This window comes from Myotis myotis, unplaced genomic scaffold (genome assembly GCF_014108235.1).
Source record: "Myotis myotis isolate mMyoMyo1 unplaced genomic scaffold, mMyoMyo1.p scaffold_m19_p_8, whole genome shotgun sequence".
Lineage (NCBI taxonomy): Eukaryota > Metazoa > Chordata > Mammalia > Chiroptera > Vespertilionidae > Myotis > Myotis myotis.
This window is the reverse complement of record NW_023416390.1, coordinates 79,158,686-79,181,211: the sequence shown is the minus strand read 5'-3', so window position 1 is coordinate 79,181,211 and position 22,526 is coordinate 79,158,686. Positions and strand designations below refer to the sequence as shown.

The 22,526-nt window shown below is 42.1% G+C and overlaps 1 protein-coding gene across 6 annotated transcripts in view; it reads right to left on the bottom strand.

The window, feature by feature from the left end:
* The window catches only part of NCKAP5 (NCK associated protein 5), a 955,167-nt gene that overhangs the window by 280,255 nt on the left and 652,386 nt on the right, over positions 1-22,526 (bottom strand). For all 6 annotated transcript variants that reach the window (XM_036319679.1, XM_036319677.1, XM_036319676.1 and 3 more), the window contains one exon: positions 21,574-21,723. In XM_036319679.1, coding sequence (XP_036175572.1) covers positions 21,574-21,723 — 150 coding nt within the window. The remainder of the gene's footprint in view (positions 1-21,573; positions 21,724-22,526) is intronic.

Genomic DNA, 22,526 nt, shown 5'->3' with positions numbered 1-22,526 from the left:
AATATCCCAATGCTTCCATTGCACCTGCTTCTTAGGAATCCCTCCTGCAGCTAAGGGAATGGTAATATATTAAAACAACTTTATTGGAGAAAAGTAGAGGGAGGGGAAGAGGAAAAAGAGAGGTGGTGGGAAGGAAGGGAAAGGAGGGAGGGAAGTGAGAAGAAAGGGAGGGGTGGGAGAGGGAGAAATGGCTTTCACTGACAAAGGTGTGTCTATGGGGCGAAGTGGAACAAAATTGATACACGGTGGTTGTGGGATCTGACCCTTGCCCTCACTCCCTCTCACTTCCTCCAAGTATAGCTGCAGCATTCACATTTTTGCAAGTTCATTTTTAAGAGATTTTCAATAAAACTAGGTCAGGAGGCAAGGGAATTGCATACATGTGTACATTCTTTTATTTTTACATTTTAAATTATCAGATCATCATGTCCTCCAATGGGGGATAAAATAGAATAAGGGAAGAATTTCTACAAGCTTCCTCATTTGTTTAATAGTGATGATGCGGAAAAAAAGACCTTTAAAAAAGACTTAAACATTTAACTTTTGATCTTAAGTCTTCTCCCCACAGCTACATTTATTAAAACGAAACCCATCTTGACATTATAAATTAGGAAAGCCGAGAGGGCAGTGCACCATAATTAGAAGCCTGAGCTAGGCATCCCACAAAGTAGATAACTACAACTATTATAGTGCGGTTTATTGAAAATTGTATTGAGTCTCATTCATGCATAAGTAATAGAACTGCCACTCGTGAATTAAACTTGAATAAGGGAAGTAAAAATCTCTACAATTTCAGCAATCTCTGTAGGCTGAAACAGGCCTTCTTTCATCCATAGATGAGCTTCATTAATGGAGGGGAAGATACAAGGGGAGAGTAGGAGGGGCCGGGAAGATCTTTCCAGTTTTTCTTTGGTTCCTTGACTGCTTGCTGACTTAGCACTCATCACCCCTATTGATCACTGACCTGAAAGAATTCTACTTTTTACAAGTGCTTTACAGGCCCATTTTTACTTACTATGCACCTAATGTGCTAGGTCTGATCTCACAGGATTACTTATGGGGAGAGATCGAATAGGGACTCTGCAAATATTGGACCAAGGCTGCACTACTAGACTTTCATGAGCTGTTTATGTGTAAAACATGTCAAACAGAAACACTTGGATGCATGATCTGTAAGTGCTGGCTAAATCTCATCTTCCAGGAACAGAAGGTGATGTACAAACACAGTAACTGTAGATAATCAGCAACAATCTGAATGTTTAACTACAGGATAATATGATGATACATCACTGGCAGGATATTATTCAGCCATAAAAATGTATGATTATTGCAGATTCTTATGACTAAAGGTTAAATTTTAAAAAGCAAGTAATACAATTTTATATATTCTTCTTCAAAGATCTGGGTTTGTAATCATGCCACATGCTTACATTAAGAAGAATATACAGGAAAAAAATACTATAAGCAAACAAAACAAAATGCTAAGATACCATGGGGAAGAGCAGTTAAGTAATTTTTAACTCCTCTCTTTTCATTTATTTTATAATTACATTATAAATTACAATATACATATAATAAAATTACTTTTATATTGATAATTAGATTAATAATAAAAATAAACACAACTTTAGGATCACTTAAATTTCTATTAAAATTAACATTTTAAAATATTTTCCCCTACTCTAACTTGATTTTTAACTGCTACATGAGGGTAAAAGCAAAATAGCTAAAAGCCAGTTGTCAGATCTGTAAGCAAGTAAAAATCGGTGAAGCCCACAAAGTCAGGAGTGGAGCGATCCTTAGAAACAAGCCTGCTAGCATCCAATCCAGGACTCCTTCCCCCCAATCAGACAGCTATTTCTTGCATAAAAACAAGAACATCTACTAGAGAACATACTTAGAGATAAAACCTTTCCAAATTGCCTCTGAGTACAGCATTTCTGCTGTTTTTACTTGCCTAGCAACCATTCTAACATCCTCCAGCATCTTGCCCTAATTGTCCATTGGTAGACTACTCTTGTCTCATTCCCAAACAGTTTTCGGGAGAGCTGACCCTACCTCCCAGGCCCATGGTGATGCAATGGCTCATCATGGCCAATCAGCCATAGTCCAATGGGCTCCAAACTTACCCAATGTGAGTAGGCCCTGATAATTACCTGGGATGACGTGCCATCCACTGGGGCTGCTGGACGCTGGTAGCACAGAAATTTGCTGCTGCAGATCATACTTTTTACTGCCACTTGACAGATCCTGCCTGAGAATGAAATGACCCCAAAAGCAGCACAGCGAGCTGGTTCCTGCTGATACTGTCTGAAACCTAGACCCAGCAACGCCTGAGACTTAACCTATCCCTGGACATTTCATTTGCATCAGTCAGTGAGTTCTGTTACCCCCTTAAGCTAATTTCAACTTTTTGTTGTTGTTACTTGAAACAAAAAACCCTGACTCATGTTTCTGCAATTACCCAGCAAAGTATATGCAAACATACTTTCTGATTAAACAAATGATTACTGATTAAAGAAATAAACCATTGTAGTTCTATATCTGGTCATCAAAACTGATCATTCACTGCTACTGTCATCCATTAATCTTTCTCCTTTGGGAAAGCATATTTGAGCATCTTATAAGATGCTAATGAGAGGGGCAAATATCAAATCCAATAGTATGACTACTTGATTTATTTCAACTGGATGTGTCACAGTTTCTTACTAACTTTAAAAGTCAACAAATTACCTTAGATATGCTCACCCACATTTGGCATTTTGAATATCTATGCTGTTTAAAATAGATTTCAATAAATAAATATTAGCTGATAAATCAGAAAAGAAAAATACTTAATTAGCCATCCTTATTCAATCTGAAATTAGACTTTTCAAAAAATATCAAACCTAAGAACAGTTTTATTAGAGGTAATTCAATATAATAATCTACACCAGTGGTTCTCAAACTTCAACTTTCATCAGAACCCCCTGGAGGTCTTATTAAAAACAATTGCTGATGGAGTCTTTAGGGTTTGCTATGTACAATATCATGTCATCTGTGAATAATGACAATTTTACTTCTTCTTTTCCAATTTGGATGCCTTTTATTTCTTCTTCTTGTCTGATTGCTATAGCTAGCACTTCCAGTACTATGTGGAACACAAGTGGTGAAAATGGGCATCCCTGTCTTGTTCCTGTTCTTGTGGGAAATGATTTTAGTTTTTTCCCATTGAGTATGATGTTGGCTGTAGGTTTGTCATATAATAAATGAATTTGGCAATGTAGCAGGATATAACATTAACACCCAGAAATCTATAGCTTTTTTATACATCAACAAAGAACTCACAGAAAGAGAAACTAAAGACACAATCCCATTTACCATTGCAACAAAAAAAGTAAGATACCTAGGAATAAACTTAACTAAGGAGGTAAAAGACCTGTACTCAGAAAATTATAGGACGTTGAAAAAAGAGATAGAGGAAGACATAAACAAATGGGAGAATATACCGTGCTCATGGATTGGTAGAACTACCATCCTTAAAATGTCCATACTACCCAAAGCAATGTATAAATTCAATGCAATCCCCATTAAAATACCAATGACATATTTCCCAGATCTAGTAAAAACTCTCCAAAAATTTATATTGAATAATAAAAAAAAAGACCCTGAATAGCTACAGCAATCCGGAGAAAAAAGAACACAGTTGGAGGTATTACAATACCAGACATCAAGCTATATTACAAAGCCACTGACCTCAAAAGTGCCTGGTACTGACACAAGAACAGACATATGGACCAATGGAACAGAACTGAGAACCCAGAAATCGAATCAAACCACTACGCTCAATTAATATTTGAAAAAGGATACTTTAAATAATAAAGAATTTTTAAAAAAAGCACACACAACTATTGCTGGCCACACTCCCCAGAGTCTCTGAATCTGTGGGCCTGAGACTTTCCATTTCTAAAAGGCTCCCAGGGATGATGTCATTGGTCCAGGGGCCACAGTTTAAAAATCACTCACATTTTTAAAATTTTTGGCATTTTGGTGTCATTGTTGGTATCTATTTGGTATCTATGATTAAAAACATGAGCCCACATTTTCTGAAATGTAGGCACAATTTGATCTGAAAATTATGGACATAAAGATAAGAAAATGTTTTGAAGGTGGATGGAAAATAACAGAGTTTAAAGTAATATGCACAAAAGCTTGAATAAAATAATTCATTATGGAAACCAATTGACCTTAATTTCTAGTAGATGACATGACCAGTCAAGCATTCTACTACATCAAGCAAAAGTCAGATGTAAATGCTGCCCAGCTGCGTTTATTAGCAAAGGTCACCAGGCCAAAGCAATCGAGCACACAAACTCCTAGGTGCCTTTCTACCTCTGCCTAAAAGAACAAAGTGGCTTCTGTCTGCCAAGAGGATGGGTACCTCTGAGGAAGAACAAGGCAACAGTTCTGCAAAACCTGGCCAATCTGCATCATCGTTAAGATGAAAGTGTAATTAAAAGGATCTGCTGATCTCCAAGTACGATGCATTGTTACTTTGTGTGTTGTACGCCTTGGACTTACACAGGGCTGTACCTCAATTCTATCTCAATAAAACTGGAAAAATAAGAAGCTAGAAGAGGCTTGGAGTTGAGTTTTATAGTGCCACAGTGCAACACGCTACCGGCTTTCTCTAGACTTGCCCCAATGAGTGCTTGTTCATTGATAAACCATCCCATTGCCCCCATCTGCCCTTAAGACATAACCACTGATGAAATGAGAATCTCTCGTATTTTAACAACTGAGACTATATGATGACAGAAACTTCATTACAAGCTAAATAAATATCTCCTGTGGCTGGATATTAATATGCATATAGAGAGTAGGGAACACTTGGATTTTGTGCTACCCACACCCACACCCACACCCACACCCACACCTACACCCACACCCACACCCCATAAAGATCAGAGTCCTGGGAAAGGGACTAACTGACAAGCCTTCCCACACTCCCACTCAAAGCCTGGAACCCTGCGGGTGATTTGTCCCTGTGGGGACAGGGAGCGGAAGGGGGAGATGATCAGAAGCACCATCAAGGGTGTTGCCAACAGTTGAACAAGTAGGGCAAGGGAACTGGGCATCAGTGGCAGCAATAAACTCACCGAAGGAGCAGAAGGAGGGTCTCCAAGCACTTGGGGATTGATGGAAGTAACAGCCCATCATGGGACGCCCGATGAGACATTAAGGGAGCGAAGCACCCAGGGTTTTAACACCTACAATAGGTCCCTTTTCCTATAACCTGGGTGAAAGGAATTGCCTCAGTCTCATCTAAAGGGAATAACCCTGATGTTTTCGATTTAAAAGGAAGAAAGAAATTTTTCCTATTGTGCCATACCCTATGCTAGCATTAAACAATAGTTCCTTCTCATCTAATCCATTGCATATGTTTTATTGCTCCCATTCTACAGATGGAGAACTGAGGCTCAGAGTGTTGAACTTCCCCAAAGTTAGTGACAGGAGCAGAATTTGAACCCAGAACTGAAGAGTTCCAACTCTGTGCTCATTTCTACCATGCTGCCTCAGCATTAGAAACATTTCAAAGTCCAGAACCAAAAAGGATAAGGTCTCTTTACTTTTCTGGCTAATAGGTACAGGCAAGTCCCACTTGCCTTTGGCAGGAAATTCATATTTATGTGCTGGTTGTGCCAAGGGATTTTGCATTTTAATTTGACTGCTGGAGTCCGTAAAAGGGAGCTAAAATAGAGGAAAGGAGTGAAATGGGGGAGTTACTGATGATGTCATAATTCAAGAGGAAGGAAAGGGAGGCTGGCCAGGTGACTGTCCCTCATATTGTTGGACAATCAATTTCCAGGTCTGCTTCTGCATAAGGAGCTGGGGGAGAACCTCAGCGAGACATTCTTTAAGAAACAGGCTGTCCTCTGGCGGAGTCCAGGCAGGTGACCTGCTAGGGCATCCAGCGGGAAAGAGGCAACTGATCCAGGATCCAGAGCATCTTCGGGTGAGCACTGGGCTTAATTCGGTGGTAATGAGTAATCATGATGTTTTGCTGGTCTTTGGACTTTAATTGACCCTTCAGGGCCAACTGCCCTGGAAAACCATGTACCTTTCTGCGGGTGCTGACTGAACAAGCACTGCTTCCCACCTGTCCAAAAGGTCTCTTCTCGCATCCATCTGTGTTGGAAAGTCGGCAAGTAAATGAAAACGGTACACAGTTTATGAATGCTGCCTCACCTTTAGGAGTTCACGTATGAGGCCAAATTGTTACAAGATTTAGTTTTGAAAAGTGAGAGTTATAAAGCATTTGATCAAAATTGCTGAAGTAAATTAACAGGTGTTTCCTACAGATACAATAAAAATTCAGTCTCATGGGGCAGGCTACTTCTATCCGGAGGATCCGAATGGTTTCTTATTTGTCAGATGTTCAATGTAAATTCAAAAACATGTGGCAATCCTTAAATTAAAGCAAATTAAATATGTGATAACATACAAATCAAACAGGAGAACTCTAAGAATTATAAACTTTCAAGTTGTTAATATTGGGATGTATTTGAAAAGCTCTTGTTTGGGGTGTTAAAAAGCAAAAAGGGCCCTGGCTGGATAGCTCAGTTGGTTAGAGCACTGTATTTGGTCCCTGGTCAGAGCATATACACATACAAGAATCAACCAATGAGTGCATAAATAAGTAGAACAACAAATTGGTTTCTCATTCTCTCTCTCTCTCTCTCTCTCTCTCTCTCTCTCTCTCTCTCTCTCCATTATTCTCTCTCTAAATTTTTTTAAAAAGTAAAAAAAGACAAACTATGGATTAGTTATTTTGCTTAAAAGTCATTAAGTGTACCCTGACTGGTTTAGCTCAGTGGATAGAGTGTCGGCCTGCAGACTGAAGGGTCCCGGGTTCGATTCCAGTCAAGGGCATGTACCTTGGTTGTGGGCACATCCCCAGTAGGGGGTGTGCAGGAAGCAGCTGATTGATGTTTCTCTCTCATAGATGTTTCTAACTCTCTATCCCTCTCCCTTCCTCTCTGTAAAAAATCAATAAAATATATATATTTTTAAAAAGTCATTAAGTGGCTTTGCACAGCAATGCTGATTTAAAAATAAGATATGCTAATTTATGTACTGATAGTAGAATAAATGCAAACTGGAAATGATGCAAAATGGGTGAGTCTACCCTGGGCTTTGTCACTCCCTGGTTTATCAGCATTAATAATAGAGTGTAATTTAAAATGAAATGATTTCCTCAGCAGATAGTGCACAGCTCCCTGTGGCTGAAGAACAGAAAGGAGATTAGTTCTCTGACTGTTGTATCTTGCTTAGCCATCACTTAGGCCGGGTCCCTGTTCTTGTTTTCAACCTCTGTTCATAGGCAGAGTCCGCTGCCTGGAAGATTTAAGCAGAGGCTACACTTCCACGCAGTGAGCCCTGCCCAATAGGAATTGTAACCCGGACCTGGCTTCCCAGGAGCCCACCTGAGGGAGGGATGACAGGACCCTTGGTTTCTTTGGAAGGTAGATCCCAGATGAAGAAAATGAGGAACTGACCAAATCTCATTTTGAGGATATATAGAATGCATTTCCTCACTAGTCTCAATTGAGTGCAGTGTCTTGTGAGGAGAATCACTTCTCATTCCTCAGGGAAAAGGATTCATATATACTTTCTGCGATGAACTTAGCCCCTGGGTAGAGATACGCAAACCTGCTACCAACACTGAGATCAGCCCGATCTGAGACACATGGGGGCTTCCAGGTCTTTTTCCAAGTCCCTGGCACCCTTACGGGTGCCTCCGGAATGAACACGAAGGAGAGGGAGCGGTGACAAGTGTCTGCCGGCTGACATGGATAACAGTAGATTGTAATAAGAACTTAGTTATCTTTATGTCACCACTTCATTTACTATTTTCTGTGGGCACTTTCTCTGTACTTTTCCTGAAGCAACAATGCAAGTGAGACTTCCAGGCGAGAGTGGGCCCCTGCATGAAGGTCTGGTTTGAGGACTGACTTGTTTGTATAAGGTTTGCAGCTCATTGCAACAGGATTCATCTAAGGTGCCCAAGCAGCTGTGGAGAGAAGGTATCGGGGCTGCTGCCTGCACAGGGTGCTGGCAGGTGGGCAGAGACCCTGCGGCTGCTGCACGCTCACTGACCTGCAGCTGGAGAAAACATGAAGTGGCCACTCAGAGTAGCAGTGCGGGGACCTGATTTGAGGGGGGCGGGGTAGCAAGTGATGACAAGCTCTCTGGACAAGAGGCTGTGTGAGAGGGGACCATCCTTCAGCCCTTCACTCAAAGTCGAAGATGAAGGCACCATCACAGACCAAGGGTGGCCACCCGGAACCTGGCCTCTGGGAGTGTTTGAAATGACTGCAGACCCTGGACAACATTCCCCCCCCCTCGCTCCCACACCAGCACCCTGGCAAGTGGATAGTGATTCCCAGGCACAAACACTCAAGGCCAGAGCCTCAAACACTCAGATTAATATAAAATGACTGGCTGATGCACTGTAAGCAATTCGTTATGTGGAAGGAAAGGAAAATGCCGAGGGACTGAAAAGGCCTAGTATCCCAACTCAAAAGCAACAAGAATCCAGAGAAACTGAAGAGAGAAACATGGGGAGGAGAGGGACAAGGGATGCCCACCCCCCACTCCCTGCCTTTCCCACACCCTTAGTGATAGGAGAGGCCAAGAAGCTGGTGAGCAAGTGAAGGATGAGTCCTGGCGATGAAGAAAACAGGCCACAAGTCTGGAGGCCAAGTGTCTCACAGCCCTCAAATCAGTTCACCCGTGCGCCTCACTGAAATAAAGTCCCCTCTGAGATCACCGGCAGTCTGTGTGTGCGTGCGTGTGTGTGCGTGTGTGCGCGTGTGCGTGTGTGTGTGTGTGTGCGTGTGTGTGTGTGCGTGTGTGTGTGTGTGTGCGTGCGTGCGTGCGTGCGTGCGTGTGTGTGTGTGTGTGTGTGAGAATAAGCATAGGAGAATGTAAGGGCAACAGGAAAGGAAGAACAAAGGACTCCCTTCTAGCTCTTTGACAATTGCCATTTTATAATGGATGAATATGGGATAAAAAATTAATTTTTTAAACCAAACTTTAATTTGTTCACTGTACATTTACTCCTAGAATGTACCTTACTAAAAACGCTTTTGAAAAAGTTCTCTTTTAGAGTTGGGAGCTCAGCTAGTTTAAGAACCACATATGCTTAGTAGATAAATATTTTTTACATTTTTCCCCTAAAACGTATTATCAGTGAATTTAACAAAATAACACATAAAATGTCAATACTGTATGAGTTATAGCATCAGTGTTATATTCAATATGTACTTCTTAGTCTATTGTAATAACTGCTTGATCGTGAGCACGGCTTCCATGTTTCCTGACGAGGCTTTGGGGACCAGGTTTGGGCACTGAGGCTGGGCAAGGCCTAACCGGGGTCTGTGCTCAAGAATTTACATTCACCGCGGCCAGTGCCCACACACTGCTTTCGGGCAGAAAACCTGTTTGCTTTCTGATTTGTCTCTCTCACAGAGCTAGCCTGCAGGGAGCGTTCTGGTTACCCGGATTTCTGAGGAACCCCTTTTATGTGGACTTAGGGCCATCTGCCCGTCATATGCTGTTTGCCTGTGGCTGCTTCTCTTCTTAAGCCGGACTTACCTAGAGCCACATCTCAAATTACCACATGTGTGGCGGCAGGTTCCTCTAAATGACTTCATGATCATCTTGGTATTTTATGAGATTACCAAAAGCAATTTGATTTTGGCCCTGGGCATATACAAAGCCAACAAAAGTAATGATGTCACAGGAAAAGGCATTTTTCGTGTTTCTAAGAAAACTCCTGGGGATGCGTCTATAAATAAGAAGTGAAGGAAAAGCTTCTGCCTTGAGGAAAAGATCCGAGATTTCTGCACAGATAATGTTTCTTGTTGTAATTTTAAAAGTACTTCTTTTTTTTCTTTGCTATGTTGAAATGCTGTCCTTTCAAAACAAACAACAGGCGCCTGTTACAAGCTGTGTCTTTCTGAAAGCAGCTGGGAGCTTACATTGGAGATGATCCCCACTCACTGCATCGGCTGAGGACTTGGGACACTGAGCTCCGAAGGAGAGGCCGAGCCTGCCCTTGGTGGGCTGTAACTCACCAGGAAACCAGGGGCAGCGTGGGATTCAGCACGCCAGGGACATGGGCATGTAGAAAGTTAAATTCACAAAGAAAAACAAAGATATCCTTTAGATAGTTCTGAAATAGGAGTAATTACCAAAACTAATACAGTGGGGCCTTGACTTACGAGTGTCCCGACTAACGAGTTTTTCGAGATACGAGCAGTCTCTCGGCCGATTTTTTGCTTTGAGTTGCGAGCTAAAATTCAGGTCACGAGCCAGCTTCAGTTACCCCACTTCTGGGGTCCAACCCCAGCAGGTCCAGGGGTCCCCAAAGGTGTGGACGGAGTCGGCGAAGAAGGAATGACACGGAGACAGCGTTCAGTTGATCAGCAGCCTAGCCAGGATCTCTAGCCAAGTTCTGGTTTGGATCTCCAGCAAAGTTCTGTTTTTTATTGTCTTGTAACTCAAGGCCCCACTGTTCTGCAGAGATTCTTATACCCAGGACAGCTTGTATTTATAATCTCCCCTCCCACGTCCAAATCTTAAAACCCCTGACCCATTCTAGTACCTCGGTCGCACTGCTTTGGTTATAGAGCAAAACTGTATATTTCCCCTCCTTGGGGAGTGAGGCTCTAGGGTGGGGATGAATTGAATGCCACTGGATTAGATCACCCTCAAAAGGCTGCCATCTGAACTCCCAGTGAGTGAATTTCTTACACTTATTAAGTAACTAGCCTATTTCCATCTGATGAGGGTGACTCAGCAAGTGAAGGTGTAACAAGGGCTTTGTTCTGGACCCTATCCTGGAGCCACTGCTGTTTCCCTTCCCAAAGCTGGGTAACAGTTTCTCCTGGTGAGCTGTTAGGGTTTACAGGATGCTGCTGTCCTGTAGCTGGGGCAGCTCATCAATCATGGTGCTTTTCTGAACCATAGCTTGTCATTTCCACTCATGACACGTGGGTAAGTTACGTAGAAGCGTCCCATCTAGAGCCACTCAGATACCCACTATGCAAAAAACACCAAGACTTGACGCTTTGATTTCCCATTATACTCAGGACATACTAGGCTTCATCGTACTTGGTAGAGTAAGAATTAAAATGCCTAATTTGCTGTAACTAAGCAAACTGAGGCCTTTTGATTAATCAAGCCAGCCAGCTTTCAGTTTCTGACATCAAAATTTATACTCCCAGTGAAAAAAAAGCAAGGCCGCGCGGCTACATAACATTATCCAACGTACAATTAACAGCACTTTGTTCTAATTATCTTTGGGCACAATTAATAATGGCCCACAGCTCATTTTTCTTCTTTGATCGCTCCTGGAGTATTTGTGGAGATTAGACCTTGATGCATTGGCCTTCTATAAGATATGGGGTTTTCTTACAAGTTCCCACACAAATCAGAGCCAGGCAAAGTAGCATATTTATGCAGATTAATTCTTGACATTGGCTTTTTCTAACACGTGAGGTGTAGCTAACAAGCTCCCACGCACATCTAGCCCAGCCATGCAGAGCCGGCACAGGCCCCTCACCCTCCCTCCCACTACCTCACAGCACAGAGCTTTCTCCTCTCCCCTCAGCAGTCGCTCATAACTGATAAAAAGGTCATTCTCGATTGAACAAGCTTCGGGGGGCTGGAAGGCCGAAAGGGCAGCTGTAAAACAGCGTTGTGGCTGCTAACAAAACCCAGAGCAAGAGGAATCCTCAGCTGCCTATTACTGTTGGGAAACCTAAACCGCGGGCAGGTTTCGTTCCCTCACATCAGTGGTGAAGAGATGGCAGAAGTCCAACCAGGGCCGATCAGAGGCTCTCGGTGATTGGTAGGGCTTCAGTTTGTGGAATATACATATTTTTTCTACACTCTGAAGGAGTTTCCTCTGAAGTCGCTGGGGGCCTGAGCTTTCACTCCAGACATATTCCTTCCGTGGCTCAGGTCTCCTGCACCACCACTTGGCGTGATTGTCTGGCCACGTCATTTGTCATTTATGCTGTAAAGATGGGCAGAAGCACCCTTCGGAGCTGCAGCTCCAGGGCGCTGTGGAAACCCCGGGGGCTGTCAGTTAAGATCATCTCTAAACAGATTAGAGGCGCGATTATACACTCTGTGAGTTTCAACAACAAAAGCTGTTAGCTCTTCCTCTCCATGTGCTGGATAGATGGGGAGGCTCATGCTCATGCACTTACAGGCCAAGCCAAGCCTTTTGGGTTCGCTTTGGCATGTATACTCCAGGCCCCAGGCTGCCCACGTCCAATGGCTCCATGGGGTTGCTTGCTGCAAGCTTTGCTGCCTTGTTCCTTCTGCCTTTCCTCTTACTGCTTGCCCTGAAAATTTGCATGAAGCCTCAAATGGTACATTCTTATTGCCTTGCCTCTTCCAAAAAATACCTATTTGGCACTCCATGACACTTGTACATATATTTTAATTTTAAAAATGTTAATGTGCATTATTTTTATGATGTAAATTAGTATATGTTTGTCTTCCCTCCAACAATGTGTCTCAAGGGCAGAGAAATCCTCTGTGGATCTTTGTAACTCCAGCACCCAGCAGGAACCCAGGCTTAGAGACAGCCAAGAAGGGAGAAGGGAAGGAGTGGAGGAAAAGGGTAGGGGGTCATGAGGGAGGGAGGAGAGAAGAGGAGAGGAGACAAGAGAAAAAGAAGACATCACAGAAGAAAAATAAAAGATAACATCTAAGTAGCATCCTACCTTTATGAATGGATGCGCCTTAGATGTTATATAACATTTAAATAACTAAAACCCAATAACTTTGGTAAATCATAGAACTGATGGGACTGTCAGGGGTGATGCTCCAGCCTCCAGTGGCCAAGATGCGAGCGTGTGCCCTGACATCCTCACTGCAGTCTAGTACTTTGGATGGAACCACAAGGAAATAGATACAACCTTTTCACTGCTGATCAGTGGGTACAGAATTAGAAGCTCCTGGTTGGCAACTTTGCCAACGCATAGAGAGGGCCTGCCTAAGAATGACACCCACGTAAGGAGAGCAAAGCTGCGAGACAGAAAAGGCCCCCTGACCTGGTCTGAACCTTTGCATTAATCCATGACTCCATCCGTTGCTATGCTGTCATTTCTAGTTACATGACCGCTCTTGGTTATGTTAAAGTCAGTCTGATTAGGACATCCTTGACTTGGCTTAGAAAGAGCCATCACAGTACCTTGACAAAGTACCAGGACTGCCTGCATTGTAAAGTTGTCTAGAGGACTTAGATCTTTGAAATACATAGTTTCGGCAGCCCATGTCCCCCCTCCCCGCTCCCACCATTGTCTCCTATACAGTATTGAGCAGGAATGGCGGCTCCTTAGAGGGTGGTTTCGGTGCTTCTCCCCTAACTGTGCTGCCCCATCAGAGTCATTCCTAGCATTCTTAATTTTGGAGAGCCATTGGTGCTTAATTGGGTATGAAGAAAACTAACTGCCTACCTGCATAACTTAAAAAAAGATCATGTTTTAAATATCTTATTTAAAGATTTGTGTATAGCCCCAGCTGGTTTGGCTCGGTGGATAGAGTGTCGGCCTGTGGGCTGAAAGGTCCCAGGTTTGATTCCAGTCCAGGGCACATGCCCGGGTTCCAGGCTCGATCCCCAGTAGGGGGCGTCCAGGAGGCAGCCGATCAATGATTCTCTCTCATCATTGATGTTTCTATCTCTCTCTCTCCCTCTCCTTTCCTCTCTGAAATCAACAAAAATATATTTAAAATAAATAAATATTTTGTATAAAGGCTTATTGGACACAGATGCTTATCACCATTATAATAATGAAAAAAGGGTCAACAACCTTGGTAGCCAACACAAAGGGATTAAATAAATGGTACTCAGTATCCATTTGATACATTTCTACACAGCCACTAAATCCTATTTTAAGGAACACTGAGGAATAGGGGGGAATAATTTTTATATGTTAAATTAAAGAGCAAGCTATTAAACTGTATAAAGTGATATTTTGTCCTCTCCTGGTTTAATTAATTACAACAGAGAATTAAAATGACTGGTAATATAAATACTAAAATGTCAGTAGCATATAGTTCTGCTTGGTGTAATTACAATTTATCTATTTCCTTATATTTTCCTAATTTTCTAAAAGGTGACTATTTACCACTTTTATAATCAAAAAATTGCTAGTACAAAGTTACATACTGACACAGGAGGGGATTTTTAAGAACAAAAAGAAGAGTTTTTATCTCTAATCCTAGTGCAGTGACTGTTGCCAGGTGACCCACAGTTGGATACAAATTAATCAGGAGGAAGACATACACCTGATACTTCAAGACAGGCATGTCTGGAATTACCTGTCAGCAAGCTGTCATAGACTCTAAAGAATAGAAGGAAACCATTAAGGATCTCTATTCAGACTACCCCCTGCTGATTTATAACTTTAAGGTATTGGTTTTGGTTTTTTTTTACATTTCCTCAGAATTGGGGAGGACAAAGTGAGAGGAAGAACAAGCGAAGCCAATCAGAAATGCTAAGAAGTTAGACTCTTTCTGTCATCTGCGAGGAGCCAAAGCCAAACCTGGGTGTGTATCATCCCACAGCAGGTCAGGGAGCCATCAGAGGCAGGTAGAAGGTGCTCAGAGCACTGCTGACTACAAGCTTGGGTAGGGTGTCTGCATCTAAGTTTGAAGTTCAGGAAAAGTTCTACTTAAGACGGGGGGGCAAAGAAAGCTGAGATTAAACTGAACTGAGCTAGATGTAAGGTGTCAGAGAAGCTACAAATAACACTCTACATGCGTCTCCTGGCTCTCAACCCTGGCTGTGCACCACAATCGCCTGCACTTTTTTATGAAAACACGCTTGGCCCTCCATCTTGGACCTAGAGACTTGGAATTTCCCAGGCTGTCTTCAGGCATCTCAATTTCTAGTAGTTCTGTGTCATCTCTCTTGTCTGCTCGCAGACTTCACTGGTACCTTTATATTTCTTTCTCCTGCATTGTGGATTTCTCCCTTTCCACCGGATCAGTACACTAGCATGCCCTAATGTCACCAGTCTTTATAAAAGAGCTTCTCTTTTATTACGTATTTCTTCAGGTATTGTTCAGGACAGTGAAAAGCTGGAAAAATTCCAGGGCAAGAGGAGTAGGGAAACTGAGACAAGAAAGTTAAAATAAGGCCGAACAGTGTGGGCAATTTACAGCCAATTTGTAAATAACAAGCCATTATCTTCCCCAGGTCAGGACACTTGAGAGCAAATGGTTAAAACCCTCCCTAAGGAGAGAATGCAGGAAAGTAGGGGGGAGAGGAAAAGAAAAAAGGGCAGTTTTACTTATTGTTTAAATCCCCACCCAACTCACTCTTCAGATTAGCTGCGAGCCCACCTGCACTTCATAAGCCAAATGCATAGATTTGCTTGCCTTCTTTGATAAATGTGCCTGCATTAATCCTATATAATAATCTTCTCTTGTCTCCTCTCCCCTTCTCTCCTCCCTCCCTCATGACCCCCTACCCTTTGCTTCCACTCCTTCCCTTCTCCCTTCTTGGCTGCCTCGCACCTGATTGGGGGGCCAATCAGAGGCAGGGCCAGCTGCAGGATGGGGCTGTGGTAGTTGGCCGGCCAGCCCTGCTCCCTGGTCAAACTCCTGGTCGAACTCCCGGTTGAGGGAACAATTCGCATACTAACCTTTTATTATATAGGATTCCTTTCTGCAAGTCACCTCTCTTCTAAGCCTACCCTCCTTCAGAAATGTGGTACAACTCCACACTATTGCTAAGACCAAAAAATTAGAAGTCACCCATCATTTCTCACTTTTTCTTATATTCCACATCCAATGCATCAGTAATTCCAGGTCTCACTTCTAAAATGTATTCTTACTTGACCATTTCTCATCAGCAGAGCATAGCTTAACCATACAACTGGGGTTCAAATTCTGATTCTATTACTTACTATGTGACCTTGAGCAAGTTACCCAAATTAGGCTCAATTTCCTAATCTTTAAAATGGGTATGATAATAATCATATGTACCTCACCCACAGGGTTGTTCACCCACCTGTTAGTCCTAAGTGCCCACCCTAGACCAGTCTACTAATAGCTTTCATTTGGAATCGAAAACTACCTCCTACCTGGTGTTCTGGCCTCTACTTCTATCTTGCTGCTAGCTCAATAAGCAGCAAGAATTATCTTTCTAAAGCACAAATTAGATCATGTAACTTCCCTAATGGCTTCCCTTTACATTGATAATTACATCCACAGTCTTTGACTGGGGCCTGTGAGGCTTTACAGGGTCTGGCCCCATCTACCTCTCTCAACTCATCTTTCCATTTTCTAATCTTATACCATATGTCCCAAGACAAAGTTCATATTTCTGTTTCTCTAATTTTCCAAGCTTTCACCGTCTCTGGAATTTTACACTTGCAGTTTCTTCTTGTCCTTTCTCCAGATTTTCACTCAGCTCTCTTCTTTTTATGATTTATACTAGTGGCCTGGTGCACAGATTCATGCACATTGAAAGGAAATTAAATAGAAGGTGACTAGCAGGATGGGACTGGGCAGGACGGGCCAGACATGCCTGGGAGCCAACCTCCTGTGGTCCCTCCCCAGCCGGCTGCACCTGGGTCAGTGCCACGGCTCTAAGGGCGTCTATGGAGTGAGTGGGGTCTCTCCAGCAGGTGGGATCCCTCAGCTTGGCCTGCAGGGACTGGGCCAAAACTGGCTCTCCAACATACCCTGAGAGGTCCCAGAGTGCGAGAGGGCACTCTGCAAAGTTGCTGTCATACAGGGTGTGGAACACAAACGCAAGTGTGCAGTAAACCAGATTCGGGGCAATAGTGCCCCAGCAACAACATAACCCACGGCCGAAGGTGGAATTGTGTGGCCCCGCAAGGACTCAAGCTCCCTCCTCTCTGGTTCCAGGTTGCGTCACCTGAGAACCGCCACTGCCAAGTCACTGCAGCTCAGCAGCTCCTGCATTGAGCGTCTGCCCCCTGGTGGTCAGTGTGCATCATACCTACCAGCCGGTTGGCTGGTTGGACAGTTGCTTAGCCTTTTATATACTAGTATATAGATTGTACTCAACTGGCCCAGTATCAGAGGCCATTGGAGTTAAATACCTCTCTTGTTTCCATCCCCACTCTCTTATAATTATATCAGCTAATTTTTCTCACTCAGAGGCACTTAATTGTCTATTTATTTCTTTGTTTTATTATTTATTATTTTATTAAATATGTATGCTGACTCTACACACTGGGGTTGGAGTTCTAATACTAATGCCTAACAGTGTTTAGCCCATAGAAGGTATTAAATAAATACCTATCAACTAGGAACTCATCATGTCATTGTGACGTGCAGCCAGCTTTGAGAATTACTATTTTCAGCTACCTCATTTTAAACAGTAATTACTGATTAACCAAAATGCTTACACTTAGCATTTTAATTGTCATACTTTCATGGGAAGGTGAAACTGAGTAGAAAAAGCTATTTCCTTTAGCACATCTAATGACCATATTTTTCTGCACAAAGTAAGTTTTTCCCTATAAGAAGCCAAGTTCTTTTGACCTGAGGCTGTATCCATGACATCAGCATCTACCTGGAGCCTGAGAAATCCGAGGTGGTCTCAGGCCTCTTCTCCCCCTTGGCCAGAGTCTATGAAGCAGAGATTCCATGGGAGTTGAGAGTGAGGTAAGGGGATTTCATCTTGATTTCTAGTCAGATAGGAAGCCGGTCAATGAGTAGGGAGAAAGGGCTGAGAGAGATTTAGGAAAGGGACCTGGAGACAAGCAAGTCTTATATTTAAAGGAACATGCCGTGAGCAAACCTGGGCCTGAGGCCCAAGCCCAGGAATAGAGAGCTGGGGAGACACAAGGTCAAGTCACTCCATCATGGAGGTAAAAATCTGAAAGACCCCTTGTGGGGTGAGGTCCAAGGGAGGAGTGGTCCTTTGATAGATGGGGCCTGCAGCATGTTAAAAATGATGAGCTTTATTCTGAGTAAGCAGTCTCTGAAATAGCAGCCGGACACTCTAAATAAGAAAAAAAAAATACCGAATGCTTAAAAAATTATAGAAAATGAGTTCAGGTAGCATTCATATTGCCCACTGGGTCCCTTATGGCAGAAATATAAATACACCAACTGGTTTCTCCACCAGACATCAGGATCCTAAGCGAACATAATTCCGTCCCTGGGGAAGTCATTGCTGGGAGGTGAGGGTAAGTGGCCTCCTCTACTTCATGAACAACTGGAAATTACTGAAACTAAGACATTGAGTAGAGAAAACAACTGCTAATAAGAGAAAGAAAATATGTGTGCATGTGTGTGTATTAATATTATTTTGGCTGCTGGCCCTGGAGTTCTTTCTGGAAGGTAAATGTCTTCTTTAGCCAATACCTTGTTGAGCTCTATAAGTGGAATGGAATGACACCGTAAGTGGAATACAGAAACCCAAAAATCTCTGCACAGTAAATGACGGTGAACTTGGCTGAGAGAGAGAGCAAGTGGGAAAGAGCTGGCCATGCTCTACAGTAGGAGGTTGGGGATTGAGAAGGGCAAGCGTGAAATGCCCTGCCCTAAAGGACTTAGAGAAAACAGAGCCATCTAAAGACCAAGTTCAAAGCCTTTAGCCTTTGGAATATTCTTCCATGACCACATATCCTTTGTGGGATTGCATTTGGGAAAAAATCGAGTAAAGAGGGCTTTATTTTACATGAGGCTGGGAGGAAGAAAGGATTTAAAGTTGAGTGCAAGTAGGAATTCAGCCCCAGAAAGGCCCACAAGAAGGAACATTCTGGAGTACAGGTGGCACTACACTTTCCTCAGTGGGGGATATTTTACTTGGATAAATTTACTTAATTCTCAAAGTCAGAGGCTCCTCAACCTTGGTTGTTTTAAAATATTTTCCTAATATTAATCAAGAATATGGTAGTATTAGAAGTCAACTCAGCATCTCCTCTGCTTTTCCACACCTTCTTGGGACCCATTTGGGGAGCAGGAATTACGGTGGGTTGCTCTCCATCACTCGTAAGACCATTCCTCTGCCTCCTGTAACACCAGAGGCCAAGAGGTCAGAGTATACATATATGGTTGTTTCAAAAACACGCCAATGACAAGTATTTTTTTGGTTGTCTAAAATCTTGCTGTACAACAGCATCATTTGCCCAAGTAATTTTGAAGAATTCTATTTAATGCCCCTGCAATCTTCCAGAGTAGCACTTTGTTGAAGTGTAAAAATCTGTGTGGGTCTCTGTGTTTGGCCCTGAGTGTGGTCTCTCAGAACGAATCCTCTATTTTCACACAATAATTGATAACTTATGCAAATGATTATACAGAAGCACATACAGTTAATTTTTAAAAAATAGAAGTAAAGTAACATGCAATTCATATAAAAATTGGATAAGACATATATATGTGTGTGATTATATAGGTGTGTATATACATATATTACATATATTTAATGAAAATCTCCTTTTACTAGATGTTCAAATAGACAACAGTAAGATATTTGGGAGCAAGGAGAGAGTACACTTAAGATTGAGTACATTTTAGAAAACAAGCAGTAACACTCTACCTGGATGAAATTAACTTAGAAAATAAAATAGATTTGTGAATTAAAATTGTGGGGCTTAATGGCACTTAGAAATATCATCCATTACATCCAACTAATGCTGGATGTAAACGTTGTTGCCTGAAGTATAAAGATCTCTATGAAAGTACAAAAAAATACATACTGCTTCCATTTTCCTCAGTACGGGCTTAAGAAATATGCATCGCCAGAGATAATTCTTTAAATAGCTCTTGATTTGATTAAACAAAATATTGTTCACAAAGTTTTTTCAGTGGCAAATAGGTAGACTGGAAGTGTGTTGTTTTTTTTTACTGTAATCATAAGCAAAACTTAAGTATTTAAGTAGGTGGTTCTAGGGAAGGAAGAACTTTTAATCTCCAACCATCCCCATTGTTCAATCCAGTGAAGTCATCCTGAAGACAAAGCTCTGAGTTTCCAACAACTCTCAGATAGAACCTCAGTGTCCCTTGAGAAGGTTTTCCCACTGTTCACAGCGACTATCTTAAAAATAAAAAAAGTAGGAGAACCTTTGGGAAGAAAGGGGTGATTCCTGGCCGTTCGCCCAAGGGGAGCTGCTGAAGTTCCCTGAACTGCCCTCTCTTCTGCCCTGTGTGACACCATTTGCTTGACCTACCTACCTTCAGGTGTGCGGTGGCTGAAGTTTTTCACTCATAGTTCTTTAATTGATCATTGTATCAGATAAATAGGAAAAAATGAGTTAAAGAATGGCAGGAAACTTGAAGTAGGTGGACAGAAGAGCCATGTGCCAGGCACAGCTGTATAAATATTAAGTCATTGCATCCTCATTATTTCCCTGTAAGGTAAGTTTCTATTAGCCCCATTTTTACGGTTGAAGAAACAGAGGCACCAGAGAGCCTAATTCATTTGCCCAAGGTTTCAAAACTAGAAAGTAGTACAACTGGGATTCAAACCAAACCCTGGGAATCTCGTTTGAAAGTCCATAATCTTAACAATTTTGCTTTACCATTGCTGAGGAAATTAGAGCAAAAAGAGTAGTATGCCCACTATAGACCACCTGGTGGATTCAAGACAAGATTTCTGAAACCAACCATAGAAAACAAGACGTCTCCAATCTTATTTCTTCACCCTCCTCAAGTTTTCAGAATTCTGCAGACCCAATGGGAGAACTAAATTTTAGAGATTCTGAAGGCCCCTTGTACCTGGTTTAAGAAGAGATGGGCTACCCATAGTCATTGCTTAAAAGTAAGTATACCGCAGTTCTACATGTTAACAGAAAACTCATTAAAAGAAGATGAGCCCACTTATAGAAAAAGGCATCTTTACTGAACCTTTCAGCTGTATAGTCCCTACCAAGAACTGATAACTGGAATGTTCTTTGAGGAAAGCCATACACATTCAGGAATTAACACTTGAAGTGAAGTCAAATGCCATTAAGTAACAGCCCTGCATTTTCAAACATATATTGAAGGATTGTCATCGTCCAAAAACCTCCCTCAAGCAACCTTTAGCTAAGCTTCACCTCTACTTTCATGTTTTACACAATGAACTTCTGCATGTTTTGGGGGGAAAATAATGGTTCTGCTTAAAAAAATATTTTTTTTACAATCATCCTTACATAGTATTGGATATATTTATCAATTCATTCATTCATTCATTCATTATATTAGGTATTGGGTAAACGAAGTGAAATATTGAACAGCCTCTTCCTTCAATTTTAGGGGACCTGATCTAGTGTAAGGGCTGAAAGGAATTTAAAGTGAATCATTGTCTGGTGCACTCTTTGTAAGGTAATCCAATCACAGTCACTAGGCCAGGAGTCTGAGCACTGCAGACCATGATAGCTAATCACTGACAGAGAAATCACAATGGGCGAGACTGGATCCTATTAGTCTAGGGAACTGAGAATTGAGAAGGGAATGTTTATACTCATTCAAAACCAGTGCCAATAAAAGAAGCAGAACACTATTTTTTTTTAAATGTGTAAAAATGGTCTCATTTCTTACCTCTAGAGCTTTCAGTCTTTCCAATAGCAGTTTGGTCTTTTCTTTGCCCTCGTCCGCACTGCTGCTTTCGCTCCTCGAGTCTTCATCGACTGCCATGTGAAGATCTTCCAAAGCTTCTTTGTGTTTTCTTTCATCTTCTGACAGCGTTTCCTGAAGCAACAGAAAATTCTTGTTGGCAATAATCCCCGCTGACAAATAAGCACGAGTCTACGGATGGCCATTATGGAATCTCCCTATTGCTTTTGCATTCTTTCTGGGGCTGAGGTAAAGATTTCTTCTTCTAAAGAAATTCTGAGTGGTGCTTATATTAGTAATCAAGTAAACATTTTTTAATGAATCCTGGAAGGTCCAAGCCATCGGATCACCACCTCTGAATACGCACATCCTCTGCCCTGCCGGAGAAGTGGACCAGCCAACCAAGCCTTGGAGCCCTGCGGTTAATCCATTTCTATCTGCACCACGGAAGTCAGCTGTGCTTTAAACTGGGCATAAATCAATCAATCTTCATCCCTTGATTTCTGAACAGCTGAGCTCCTAAAAAAGAATCATTAAATTCATTGGACATAAAGCCATTTAATTAACCTAAGGGAAATATTTGAGAAAAATCGATATGATAGTGAATTCTTAGAATTCAGAATTCTATGTGGAAACCAATGAGTTCCTTTGGCTCAGTAATGACACAGCTCTTAAGGACCCCTTCGTCCCCTTCCTAGCACTTCAGGATACGTAATACAGCCTTGAGGCAGACAGAAAATGTGGTTATCTTGTCTTACTTCCCTTCTGGAAGCATCTCACTCAACCTTGTCACTGGCAGCTTTTTGGAAGCTGAGAAGTGTTAATTTGAGCCTCACCACTGGCTCTTGTTTTCAAGGGAAGAAAGAAATGTCAAGAGAATATGATATAGAAAAAAAATGTCATCCATTTTGTAGGTACATCCGGACCCTGATGCTTCC